Consider the following 14,081-nt stretch of genomic DNA (forward strand, 5'->3'; position numbering starts at 1 on the left):
GTTGTTCTGTACTGTTTTGTGTTAGCTGTGGGTGGAACAGATCAGAAAAGGAAGCAGTGGATTCCCGTCTTCAAATTAAAAATGGAAAGACTTTGAGCTTAATGTAGAATAGCTGGGTGAAATGTCATGTGTTACAGAGAAAAACAGGGAGTGTGGCAGGAGTCCTTTGGTTTATTACAGCTTATGGGTACGTCAGATAAAGTGGTCCTGCTGTTCTCATTCACTGTATAAGTTGTCCATTTGACACACTCTTTCCATGAAGTGCTTGGAAATCTTTTGCAAATTAGACAAATCCTCAGTGTATTACAGTCTTGACTCTTTTTCTGTTATGGTCACCATTTACAGCTATTGTTTAAAAGACTTCTGAAACAACATAAATGCTGTTGAAAATTAAGCACAGTTGAGAGTAACTGCTTAAGATGTGCTTCATGGTTCAGATGACTGCAGTTTGAGATTTATTGGCATGCATGAATGATTCAGCTGCCCTGAGGTGTCTAAGGATTGATGTGGTATTCAAATAACTGGAGTAACCTTCAGATCGTGGGGGTTAACACTGCATTTACTTATGGTTTCCATTTTTTGACACTTGGTTGCTGAGTGATAGAGCATAGGCAGTTCTGGTTTACTGTACTGGGAAATCCTTCTAAAGCACAAATGAGCACTGCCTGGGTACCCTTGTGATTAACCTGGTAGTTCTTTATCCATAAATAAAATAATTTAATTGAACACAGTCCATTTGCAAAAATCAGCCTAAAACATTATTGATCACAGACTGCTGTACGTATTAAGTCCCAGTTATTTCTATTAGCTGTTACTATTACTCTGTTATATGAAGAAAATCTTAATCAGTCCAGTTTTTTTTGTTTCCTCCCATAAAGTATTTTGACAGCAGCTCAATCAAGAGCATACAAAATTACTTTGAAGACATATGAGATAAACATTCTTCACTCATAAATATTGTAGATGCCAGCTTTCAAGAGCAGGGACTATTAATCTGCATTTACTTAGGTCGCTACAAATCTGCAATAACTCCATTGGAATTGCAAGTTCAATAAAGGATAAATTTATAGCTGCTTTACACATGGTGATTTCTCTGTAGAAATTTTGCTGTTAAAATTCTTGTTGATTTTCATTCCCCTGTTTGCCACCAGTTCATTCAGTTCTCATTTTGAAATGCCAGTAGCAGTTCTAACAGCTCAGATCTCTCAGAATGTCTCTTACAATGAGCAGATGTTTATGAGGACTGGGGTTTCTTTTGCATTTATGGATTTTCTCTTTTACCTAAAATAAATGTGCCTAAAATACACACCACATTTATCACATGATAAAAGTCCCCTTTCCCTGAAAGTATTAGATTTTCTTAGGCTTTGTATAATATCTGGTGCAAAGCCTCACTATTCTTAAGCAGTTCTTACCTGACTACTCTTCAGCTGATGACCAAATCCTGAGCAGATTTTACATGTTAGGTTCATCTGGCTGATGATGGGAAAGAGCACCAAAATGTCTAAGCTGCTGTCATCTCTCCCCATCCTTGTTCTGCATTATTAAAGGAGAGAAAAGTGTAAAGAAAAAATGCTGATTGAGATTAATTTTGTGATTCCTTGATCTCAAAACTCCTAATGGTGTTTATTCCAGGATTAAACATAATGCAAAACATTATCATCATTTGTACTACAAAAGACACAATTGATTTTGGATTGCTGCTACATTTTTCTTCAGCCTTGCTGAAAGACAAATTTCCTCTGTGTAACATCAATCCAAGAGACTTGACAAATGATGTCAAGATTATGTTTTATTGTCTCTAGGGCCCTTCATGTTATATATTTTTGATGTATGAAAGGATGATGCAGTTGTATAGATGTGTGAATCTTGTGAATTTTAAATTGTTTTCCTGGAAATCAACTTGGACAAATTTGGTTGTGTTCTAGAGTTTTTACAGAACAAGTTTATTTTTTTCAAGTCTCCTTTAATGGCAAGCTTACAAAGTGATGCTTAGAAATACATAATAACTGATAGTGATGTTTTGGGATTGGGGATTTCCCTCCCCCCCCACATCTGTGTAGTCCAGTAAAAATAATGTTTTTCTAAGATCACCAGTTTTATTAAGATTTAAAACTCCCCAGAGACTCTCACTACATGTAAGTGAGGGGTGCAGTGTGTGAGATACATTACCTAGAGGGAAAGGCTCCCTTCCTGTGCTCATGCATCATCCCGGGGTGAGCTGTGGCACCACCTCCTGCACATGGCTCTGCTCCGGGTGGCTGTGGGTGCCTCGGTGGCACTGGGCTCAGGGAGCCTCTTGGGACAGCAGTGAACTTACTGTGTGCTACCTGAACAGCAAAAGGGTGGAAATAAAACAAGAAAATATGAAAATACCCACTACAGAAAGAGAAGAAGTGGAATAACCCTTGTTTTTATTCCCATATACTGTTTTCACAAGTACTAATTTGATTATAGGTCTAATTCTTCTCTGTCACTATCAATACTTACACAGCTCAGCCTCTGTTATTACTGATACAGAGGAGTTGACAGAATTTGAATGAAGGCCTTTTTGTTTTGTAATACACTGGTGTTATTTTGGAGTGCCTTTGTCTTAAAAAATGACAACCTTTTTACACAATACTGCTTGTGCTGCCTTTTGCTGTTGATGATATCCAAACTAAGAATTGCCTGAAGTGGGAGTTGCACATAACTGAGCAATCCCAACCATGATGGCGAGCTTTGCTGGTGTCTAAACAATAATAAAAAATCAGAGTAACTACTCTGAAAAATAAATAAATAAATAAATAAATAGGAATTCTGTGTTCTGGTGTCTGTGTGGAATTTTTATGCATCATATAGATACTAGGAAAGTTCTGTTTTGTCTTCATATGGATTTCCTCTACAATTTACATCACCAGTGATACCCAAAAGAGAAAGAAAAAAGGAGGAGCAGAGTATAGAGTTTTGTTTGGAATCCAGAGATCCCTTTCATAGGTGTACTTTTATCTTTGGGACAGTATTTCAGTTTCCACTTCAGCAATGGTATATGATATTTTCAGTGTTTAACTGGATTTTAGAGCAGGGTAGTCTGAATTCCCAAGGCAAGCCATGTCCATTCAGACACCAGCCTTTTATGAGAAGTCCTCAAAAGCTGCTGGGACACCAGGAAGGAGGACATTATCCCATGGTTCTAGAGCACAAGAGCTGAAAAGAATTTCTCTACTGGTGTAGAAAGGGACAGAGAGAAGTTGTAGTTGCAAGCAGGAAAATAATTATGTGGTCCAATGTGTTTAAAATAAAATCATCATTTCTTTTAGGGTCAGGATAGCCTTTTTGTATAGTAACAATGCCATATACCTATTTTGAAGTGGTAACACTGAGATATTTGGAGAGCAGGCATCTGGATCTGGTGATACATGCTGTAGACTGTGATGTTTTAGTTTCACATTCCTGTAAATGGATGGGAAAGATAAGCAAGCTGGTTGACCTCTGATGGAAAAAGATGTTTTCACTTGTGTTGGACTTCAATTTTAGGTTTTGCAATTTAGAAGTAGTTCTGTAAAATGCTTCCCATGAGTGCCATTGGTCACTGGAATTAAACAAGTTGAATAACATAGCCTGTAACATTGGGGAAATAAAAACTGGAAATGTACTAGAGAAAATAAATTATCAAATTGCTATGTAATGCTGTTTAGTTTGTTTTGAAGCAGATTGCTTGCTGTTGTAAGGTTATTATTGACTGTGTGTTTGTATGTTTTGTTTTTTTGGCAGGTAACCCTGGACTGGCAGGTTATTACAGGACCTTTATACAGGCCCTTTATTGTGGACTGAACCAGCAGTATCCTGTCTGGGTTGTGAGCCATGCTGGACACTGTAAACCTCCGAGTGGGATGGAAATGATAGAAGGTACAACACTGTCACCTGTGCATACAATTGTTTTTACGCTTCCAGTTTCTGTGGCAAAACTTGTGCTTATTGAAAACAGATTGACATGAGTTTTAAATGTCTCCATTGTATTTCTACAAAACAATTTTCAGTTGTATGAGAAGTTAGTGAAGTATTTCAGGTAAATTAGATTTGCCAGACGAATATATGCTATTAAGAGAATAAGAGAGTTTACTGTTGGCAGTCGTTAGAGACACGTTACAGTGAAGAAGGTCTAGAATGTGTTTATGTTGAGAAGAGTAGAGTAGAAAAGTAAATTTTTAAATTAGATGTCCAGTTCAGAGATTGAATAGGTTAGGAGAGATCTAATTATCTCTGAATTTAAAAACAGCTGTATTAAATCAGTGAATTACCTGGAAGCAAGTCTTCCTGAGACTGGGGTATGGGATGTTTGTAGGGAAGAGGTTGCTTGTGTATCTGTTAAGAGTCTTGACATGCAGATCTGCAGCAAGAGATGGTGCTCCAAGCATAGCTAGATGGGGGAACCTGCAGTGCATCCTGTCCTGAAAGCTGATTGATGTTGGACGTCCTCTGGACTTGGTCAAGCTACAGTGGTGTAGCAGTATATCAGCATTTCTGGTATTTTCTTCCTATATCACACTGTGCAGACGCCCCACTTTGGAGACCACTGATTTACAGTGTGCAAGCATTTAAATTGTGCACTTGACTTATGAATGATGCTGCCCTGGAAAGGGGTCTAAAATGTAGCAAACTACAAAGGAATAATATGCCTGATAAGATTTAGTTCAAGTACATTTTGGAAGTGTAATAAAGACTAAAGTAAGTTTTCCAACAGCAGCCATCAATCACAGTCTACTTCCTAATTGACTGGAGGGATATCACTTAGCAGTTTGGAAACTGAACAAAACTACACCCTTCATTTCTACTTCTATGTGATATCCTTCTATTCAGAGAACTCTTGCAAGCTCTGCTCCACAGAGGCACACACCATTAATTGAACATTTCACTGCTGTAATTCTGCTCCCAGCAATCAATCCACTGTGCAAAACTATTTGAAACTTAATTTTACTCATTGAATACAATACAGAAGTCATACCTCAGTTTCAATGTCCTTATCCTCCTCCTCAGCTTTTAAAAAGACATTTGTTTTTAACTGCTGTGAACGTAAAACAGGGCAACATCAATCCTTAGGTGAAGGGGAAAATTACAAAAAGGAGTTTCCTAGTTCTCTCTTATTTTACTTAAAATTAGCATAAAACATATACATAGACAGCAGGTGTACATACATAGCAATATTTTAAAGTGGTTTAGTTCTGTGGACATCTGCTGTGGCTGGATGAGAAATAAGAAACAGAATATTTCAGAAAGAATCATGGGATCAGTACATTTGGAAAAGATCAAGGCAACCAAATGCCACCATACCCACTAAACCATGTCATGTGCCACATCTGCTTGTTACTTGAACACTTCCAAGGATGGTGACTCCACCACTTCCCTGGGCAGCCTGTTCCAATGCTTAACCAACTCTCAGTGAAGAAATTTTTCCTAGTGTCCAGCCTGAACCTTTCTTGGCACAACTTGAGGTAGTTTTCTCCTGTTGTATCCCTTCCTGGAAGCGACCAACTTCTGCTTGCCTGGCTACAACCTCTTTTCAGGTAATTGTAGAGAGCAGTAAGGTCCTCCTTGAACTTCTTTTTTTTCGAGCTGAACACCCCCAGCTCCCTGAGCTGCTCCTCATCAGATTTGTGCCCCAGACCCTTCCCAGCTCGTTGCCTTTCTCTGGACACACTCCAAAGTCTCAATTCCTTCAAGAAGATGGAAGGCATGCTTTTGTTTGTCCTTAGGGCTGCCAATAAACTACTTTTGGTAGCAAAATGAGACTGAGAGTAAAGAAAAATTACATCAGAATTAAATTATTAATTTATTTGTCCTATTAGTCTGTGTTTGCCAAGTGCTACAGAAATATGGAATCCTGTGATTCATATCTTAATCAACTAAGGAGACACAATCGATGTATTAAAATATCATATACCTAATAAGTAGCTAGTCAGCATTCGTGACTTAATGATACAATATTTGGTCAAATGATAAATTGTATTCAAGATAAATCTCTAGAACTTTATAAACTATACAGATGAGTATTGAGTTAGACACAGTCAAATCAGCAAGACAGGTTTTTCCTTCTGAATGACAGGAAATTTTGAGTGGCATTCTTAATAGTCAATTTACAAAATAAATTTCTAGTTTGATCTTTTATGTTCTATGGACTTTAAAGTTCTATGAACTTTATGTTCTATGTATAGTGTGATAAGATAATAGTGTGTTCTTAAAATCTGCTAAACCAGCCTTAGTTTGTGGTTCTTGGTGAAAAATATAGGTAATTATTGATTTCTAGTCCATCCAAAGAGTGTTTCCACTTCTTGCTCTTTACACAGGGGGAGTAGGGCCTTCAGACCATTTTGAAACTGAATTACATCCTAAGAAACAGTATGGGAAAAGCAGAGAAGTGGTGAAGGAATAATAAATTATCTGTGAAGACATTGATTATGTGAACCTGAAATGTTAATGTACCATCAGTGTGAAGTTTTGAACTTAAATTAAGTTGTGCATAAAAAGAAATAAATTCTAGCGTTAAAGGAAAAATTGGAAGTGGTGTGTTGCTTAAATTTATTTGATGTATTGCTTCTTGGCTGTTGGTGTAATTCATCTGAATGAAGTTTGCTTTTGCAGCCCTCTGGCTTCTAATGAAACTGCAGAATTGGCTATGAGTGAGAGTCTGCCTCTAGCTCAAGTGGTATAAATACAGAACAGACAACTGAAATTATTTGGTTTAAAATTGAATTTATACTTCAGCAAGTTAGTAATCTTGTTAATTGCTGGCTAGTTGTCCACCAAATCACAGATAGAAGTGTGAGCTTGATCAGCAGACACGAGCCAGAAGTTTTTGCCATCATGATATGCTGTGCTGGCAGGAAAGAGCCTAAAATAGTAGCCTGAGCAAGACAAAGAGTGTGGTGTTCTGTACTAAGAGGTTATGAGTTGTTCAGGACAGTGATTCCCAAACTGTGATCTGGCTGATCAGATGCAATTGGCACTTCAGCTGCTTTCCACTTGCTAAGTGCAATGAGTAGTAACTAAATACTTTTCCAATAACACTTCTGTGTAAGGATTTGCTGCAGTGGCCTTGGAGATGTTGTGCCACCATGAATGTGTGGTGCTGACACAGAGTGGGATTGTGATCTGCACTGCTGCAAACGGGAGAGGAGGAGGTCATGGAAGTTTGGTATTCCAAGAACTGGGTTCCTAAAAATAGGGACGTTTCCTTCTTGTTGTGTATTACAGAATTATAGAATGGCCTGGGTTGGAAGGGAGCTTAAATATAATTTAGTTATAACCCCCCCTGCCATGGACACAAACACCTTCCACTAGACCAGGTTGCTCACAGCTCCATCCAGCCTGGCCTTAAACGTTTCCAGGGACAGAAGTTACATGGACACAGGGACTCTGTATGCATTTGGTAGTTTTTGCTGGCTATTCTACTTAAACTCATTTAGTTTAAGTAGAATAGATGTTTTTAGCAATTGCTGATGAGGGAAAATACGTACATTGCTGAATCAGGTGGATCAGAGATACTGGCAGTTTCTTTGGTCAGTACACAAACACCTCACAATTAATCTCTGTCATACTCAGAAGTTTTTTGACCAACAAATCCTTATCTGTGCTTCAGCCCTGTATGATTTGTTATAACAGCAGATATGTGGCCACACTGAGGTGTGCAGTGATAGCCGTGCTTAAAAAGCATTTATGTGTTGCATATTTATGTGTACATGTATACATAGGGAGAAAAGCAGTAGGAAGGCAGCTGGGCTGACATCTCACATGCATACTTTAAGCTTATGCATATACCCATTTAATTCATGTTACATACATTTAATTCACATTAATTTCTATTTCAACAACATTTTTTGCTTCGTAGGCGTATCAATTAAAATATCTGAGAGTCATTGAAAGATGAATTATCTTTAATATAATTTCCTTTGAGGTTTAGTCAGTTATATTTCTATATTACAGACACAGAAAACTCTGTAGTCATGTTTATGGCCTAGAATATGTTAAAAGTCTGCTTAACTGTAATGCAGATTTATATGACACAATGTCTCCCGTCTAGTGATCACACTGTAGATGCAATAAAAACCCCAAGTTTCGAGCATGCCATCACAGTAGAATTATGCTGGTTTCACAACTATTTCATAGCAAGTGCAATTTTTTTAATGTATAGAGAGGGTGAGGTCCCTGTTCACAGAGCTGGCCTTGGCACTGATTAGTGGAGCTCCTCAAGTGGTATTTTGTCAGGAGTGAGGGAGCCCAGGTCAGGGTGTGCACAGAAGGACTGGTTGTTTTCACGGGATAGGACAGGAACTGCAGTGCAGTCCTGCTGCCCCTTGTGATCCAGCAACTGCTGTTGCCCAGAAACCTTATTCCTTCCTTGTCTTGGAAAAGGCAACCTAAGGAAGGAAGCGTGTGTGCATGTGTAAAAGTTATTACGAGCCATTTAAATCTTGAGGTTTTTTGTCTTAGCCTGGTAAGATCTGAATTTTACTATATGGTTTTAAAGCTGTGTCTATTTTAAGGAAACAAATGGTCAGTTCATCTTATGAACCCACTGGAATGCTTGAAATCTAGATGTGTGAAAAGTAAGCAGCCCTAGGGATGCTGCCCTACTCCATTTACTTCTTTCCTTTAAACCACGTTCAGTTAATTATTCATGGAGGTCCCGTAATCATGCCCATAATTATGCAAATACATCCTTAGAGTGAAATCTTGGCATTTGGCATTGACTTTATCGGTCCTGCTTAATTTTAAGCATGTGTTTAAAAGGCTTGTTCCATTCAAAATCAAAACTAAGAAAATTAAAGTTTTGCCATATATGAAGTATTTCTAAGTTGCTCTGTTGCCTTCTTTTCTGGCCATTCAAAATGTTAACAATTTTAAGTGTTTATATTATCATACCTTAGCAGCCATGTATTTAATTGTAAAGATCATTTAAACACTATTAAGCTCATTTTGGTACCACTTAATGTATATCCCATTGAGTTTGATGGAGTAGTGACTAATTTTTGCTGACATTACAAGGAATGTAACATTTCTTATGGCTATATGAAAAATATGTTCTCTGCATTCTCTATTTCTATCTAGGTTTTCCACTTAGTCTGTTGACATAATATCTATTGGAATATTGGAATATTATTTAAAAATGTCCATGTAGAGAGCTCTTTAATCCATTCTAGTACTTTCTTCAACTAATTCCTTAGTTAAAAGAACCAGAAGTTTTCATCCATACCTACAAATAAGAATAATATAATTCTTTTTTTAACGATTTTTGAAAACTGGTACAATCTTCTGGACCTTTATCCAGAAAACTTGATGTTAAAAAAAAAAAGGCAAGAATTCATCCATTAGAGAGCACAAAGTTTTTGCTGCATTCCAGGAAACTTTGGATATAGGTTTTGAAATTGTTTATGGGTTATTTTCTGCCTAGGTGTGTTCTCCAACTGACACCAGCATTTCTGTTTAGATGCAGGTGGCTTTTAGTGAGAGCAGGGGAAGCGTTCAAGAATGTTCTACCTGGTCAAGAGATTCCATCTTCTGGTGTCTGTTTGAAGGCAGATCACAGGTCCCTGGGATGAGCAGTGCTATCATGTTTCAGAGTAGCTTGTTTGGATGTTTACCATACTGTTAAAGGGAAAGTAAAAACCTAACGTAATTTGAAAAAAAACCACAGTATTTATATGATCAGGTTATTTTCCCCAGGGAAAATGCTTAGGAATCTTTTAACACAACTCAGTTTGAAAGGTATTTTTGCATCTGCTAACAGAATGACAATGAAGTAACCCCACAGCAGGGAATAATCATTATGTCTGAAGGTGTAAGAGGCCTGGATTTGTTTTTATAGTTGAGTCAAAAAGTTTATTCACTTCACAGGTTGGCTGCAGGAAGAAAAGCTGATCAATAGTTTAATTTAGCAATTCTAATTTGTATTAGGGACCTTTGATTTAATTTTTATACCCACAAAACTTGTAACAAATGGTGCAGACCTTGATGGTATCATTCCAGTGTTTAATGACATTTTTATTTTTAATTGATAGTGATCTACAGCTGTTAGAGTGAGAAACCATCAGTAATGCACAACATCATTCCAGATTCTAAAATTAATCAGGTTTGGAACATGGACCCTTTCTGGGTTTTTTTCAGTTTTAGGAATTTCTCTTCCTTTGAGGAGAATGTAAGCACTTCAGGGAAATAGACAAAACTGTAAGGCAGAGTGTGCAGAAGAAGTAACTGCAAATGGCCTCATTCTTAAATAATCAGTAATGAATTACTGTTGCCTCTAATGTATCTTAAATGTCTAACATCTGAGTAGAGGCAGAGTGCTTGAAGAAATGATAAAGAACAAAATTATGTGGTACTGTGGATTCAGGTTGAATGAGTCTCATTGCTGCTTGCTGGATGAAGTTGTTTTTTTTTTTCCTAGTTTTGATACCACGTGGCACTAGTGTCTTTCTTTAAGATATACATATTCTTACCTTTCTAAGGGCTGAATTTGAGGTTTTGTCAATTAATACATATATTAAAATAACCTAATTTACTACAGTTATTGAATTACTGGTCTGGTCAGGTGACTACTTGTTTGCCAAGTAATTCCCCATTGGGTTAAACATTGTAGCAGATACTTAAAATTCTTTGGCACTGCCATTGTAGCATCACTTTTTTTAGAATAGAACTATGGCTTCAAGCATATTATTGCTGAGCTTGCTGCCACTTCCTTCGGTGCTATGGTTTACGTGATTTGGGGGATTTTTCAGGTAATCACAAACAGGGCAATATTACTGTTCCTGAATACACTTCAGTATGAAACTGCGTGATTGTATTTGGAAGTGTTTATGTCCAGAGTGCAGGTAAAACTCAGGTGATGTGTCTTATTATATAAATTATACTGTAAAGCCTCAGGCAGTTTCAAAATGTTTGTATTGAGCTGTTGCTTCAGTGTCTGCTAAATGCGTGAGGAAACCAAACTTTTCACAACCATGACTCTAGAACTGCTTGTGTTGAACTGATTTACTTTCCATGAAGGACCTCTCACATGTGCAAAATGAAGACCAAAAATGCCTTATCTATCCCCTACCATGGGCAGAGACACCATCCATGAGACAAGGCTACTCAAAGCCCTGTCCAGCCTGTCCTTGAGGGATGGGGCATCCACAATTCACAGTAAAGAATTTTTTCTTTATACCTAAACTAAACCTGCTCTCTTCCAGTTTAAACCCATTTCCCTTTCTCCTATCACTTCATGCCATTTTAAAAGTCCCTCTCCAGCTTTCTTATAGCCCCTTTAAGTACTCAGTTTTGTATTGGTGGCACTTCAGTCTCTATTTCACCTATCAGGTAAAACTCCAAGTAGAGTAAAGCCATCACAGCAGTACCTTGGGCAGGTTGCCATAGTTGTATGCTGGGCATTTCAGGTGGGTGGCTAAAAAAGAAACCTTCAGCATTTTCTTCAGGAAGGTTAAAAAAGAAACTGCTATCTTGGTAACAGAGAATTAAATTTTAAACAGTGTAACAGAACACTGGAGAAGAAAAGATAAAAATCAGAATTTAAAACAGTCATTTCACAAAAATTTGTTTCTTCCCCGAAGATACAAAATTTGCACTGCACAGCATATGCAAATGGTTACTTAAAGAATCAGCAACTGATAAAGAAACCTGCTACATTTATACAAAGTACAAGGTGAAAATCTATTTGCTCTGCCAAGTTTTACCATTGAGTTTCATAAATTCAGACTTTTGCAGGTGCTGTTTTTTCTGTTTTTCTTTTGCCAGTGGGGATCAGTGCTGGGAGTCACTGAGCCATGGTTGGTTCCCTCTGCTGTCAGGTCATCCTCTGTGTGTGAAGAGAAGCCCAGGCAGAAATTACAAGCCTTTTCAAGGCAGGTAGCATTGGGAGTGTTGACTGAGTCCTGTGAGGTGGCACTGCATTGCAGAATATTTGGCAGACGTGCTGTGCTACAGCCCTCAGCACTGCTAGCAGGGGCTCATGTTCTCTGGCATAAGCTGACATAGCTCTTTGCAGTCAGTTCTGTGCTACTAGTTCACTGCAGCAGGGACTATAAGATAATAATTTGAAGGGTTCTTATAATCCATCAGTTTTGAGGGGTACAGATGAAAGATGGAAAAATGTAATGCTTGCCTAAGTAGATCATTTACTCCTTAAAAAGGATGTTGTTACATAATTTGGATCTGGGTATTAAATTTAACATTTCTTTGGACAAATAAAAATCGTGTAGAAACCTACACTTCTCTTTATACTTCTGTTGAAACAGTGTCAACCAAGATGAATATTTGCAAGGGCAAATAAAAAGACTAAGTTTACTGAATGCCATCCTAATGCCTGTTATAGGAGCTGGTGAAACAGGAAGTGCATTACTGTTATTTTGGTATGATTCTGAAGATTCATACTTAATTGAACATGTCAGTCTTGGTTGATACCACAGTACTGAATAAAATTTTGGGATGGATTTTCAAGGAAAATTAGGACTGGCCTAGCAAATTAAAAGTTACAGCTTGAATTCAATAGAAGCATCAAACACTTCATAAATGTTACCTATCAATCTGCCCAATCGCTGTGAAGTACAGATTCTGTATTGTAACTTGGGCTGTTATATAACTGCCCCCTCAACTCCCAGCTTTTTCCCTTTTCTTTCTCTTAACATCATGGTGTGCACCTTCTCATTTTCTCTTACTTTGAAAATAATTCCTTTTATTTCCTGTCTGTGAAATAACATGGGTTGTCTTCCTTGGCCAGCTGTCTTACTCTGCTCTGAACTGCGGCTCTCCCTTGTTTGCTCTCAGTCCTTCTTTCTCTATTTGTATCTATTTGAACTTCCCAAAGTTTTGAAGTGCTGTTTCCAATAGGTGTGACTGTTGGACTTGCCTACTGTGGTGCAGCACCTCATTTGTCATAACCAATGGAATCAATGCCTATGAAGTGATATTCATCTATTTTTGTTCCCTTCAATACAATTTCTACTGTCCTTTCCTTACCATCTATGCTACACCTCCCCATTCTTGGTGGTGTGAAGATCATTATTATTCTGGTTTTCTTCCATTGTTAATCTGTATAAAAGTAATTTGTGTTGAAGTGTGCAGTTTTGTTTGTGTGGGTGAGTGGGGGGCATTGACACAGCTTTGCACTTGGCTTCAGTGCATCCAGAAACAAGAAATGTAGCATGGACAATCACATTCCCAGGGATTCAGACCTCTTTGCTTTTTGCTCCTTGAGGTCATTTTATGTTGGAAATTCAGATCTGCTCCTGTACAGTGATGGGTCTCTAGCCTGTACCCTGCAAAGTGTGGGGTTTTTTTGTAAGTTTGTTTTACTGTTTGTTTTCTCTGTTCATAATACGATGCTGAGAATTCTTACAGATTGGACTTCCTGCAGCTATATTCAGCTTACAGACTATAAAATGCAGTCATTCAAATACAGAAAACTTTACTATATACAGTATGTAAAACACCCATACAACATTTACTTTATGCTCATTAAAGTGCTTGGAATGGAGATGTCAATTGGTATTGAACTGCATAATAAAACACTGTTTAATGGTGTTTGCCTTGCATTTGAGACAACCAACAAAAGTCTGCTTCAAAGTCTGTACTGTTATTTCATAATTACTTGATAATAGTTACTCTGAACAGAGGGAAGCAAGACTGGGAATGTAAAATAAAATAAGTTTCTAAGAGATAATTTTAATACTTCAGGGTGTTCCTGTATGCTTTTAATAAAAATCTGGGGTTTAGTACTTGTCATGTTTATTAGTTCATTCTGTCAGACTATTCTTGTACTAATTTAATTATAATACAGCTTCCTTTGAAAAACATATTAGGTGTTAAACAAGTGTCCCAGCAATAGGTGTGTAGAAAGCAAAGGAAATCAGTAGTTCAGTTTGTAAATTAAGGCCTTGTTATTTTTCTAGTAAAGGAAATAATACAAATGACCACTTCAGTATCTTGAGTAAATGGTAATTTATTTGTGGAGGATACCTTTACAAAAAGTAATTGCTCTAATAAACACTAATTAATGGTGTGTTTATCTTAAAAGTTGTATGAACAGTTCCTGAGGGTGCTAGGGCCAGACT

The 14,081-nt window shown here is 37.5% G+C and overlaps 1 protein-coding gene and 1 long non-coding RNA gene across 5 annotated transcripts in view; one reads left to right on the forward strand and one right to left on the reverse strand.

Moving 5' to 3' along the window:
* The window catches only part of LDAH (lipid droplet associated hydrolase), a 112,095-nt gene that overhangs the window by 27,706 nt on the left and 70,308 nt on the right, over positions 1 to 14,081 (forward strand). For all 3 annotated transcript variants that reach the window (XM_064411805.1, XM_064411807.1, XM_064411806.1), the window contains exon 3: positions 3,754 to 3,888. In XM_064411805.1, coding sequence (XP_064267875.1) covers positions 3,754 to 3,888 — 135 coding nt within the window. The remainder of the gene's footprint in view (positions 1 to 3,753; positions 3,889 to 14,081) is intronic.
* LOC135295942 (uncharacterized) lies at positions 8,227 to 12,857 on the reverse strand. Of its 2 annotated transcripts, XR_010357979.1 has the most exons (4): positions 12,687 to 12,857; positions 11,706 to 11,827; positions 9,514 to 9,621; positions 8,227 to 8,393 (listed from the first exon to the last, which is right to left on the reverse strand). It is a non-coding gene; the product is annotated as an uncharacterized LOC135295942 (long non-coding RNA). The 2 variants fall into 2 exon arrangements; XR_010357981.1 differs by lacking the exon at positions 11,706 to 11,827.

The sequence above is a fragment of the Passer domesticus genome, chromosome 3 (genome assembly GCF_036417665.1).
Source record: "Passer domesticus isolate bPasDom1 chromosome 3, bPasDom1.hap1, whole genome shotgun sequence".
NCBI classification, from domain to species: domain Eukaryota; kingdom Metazoa; phylum Chordata; class Aves; order Passeriformes; family Passeridae; genus Passer; species Passer domesticus.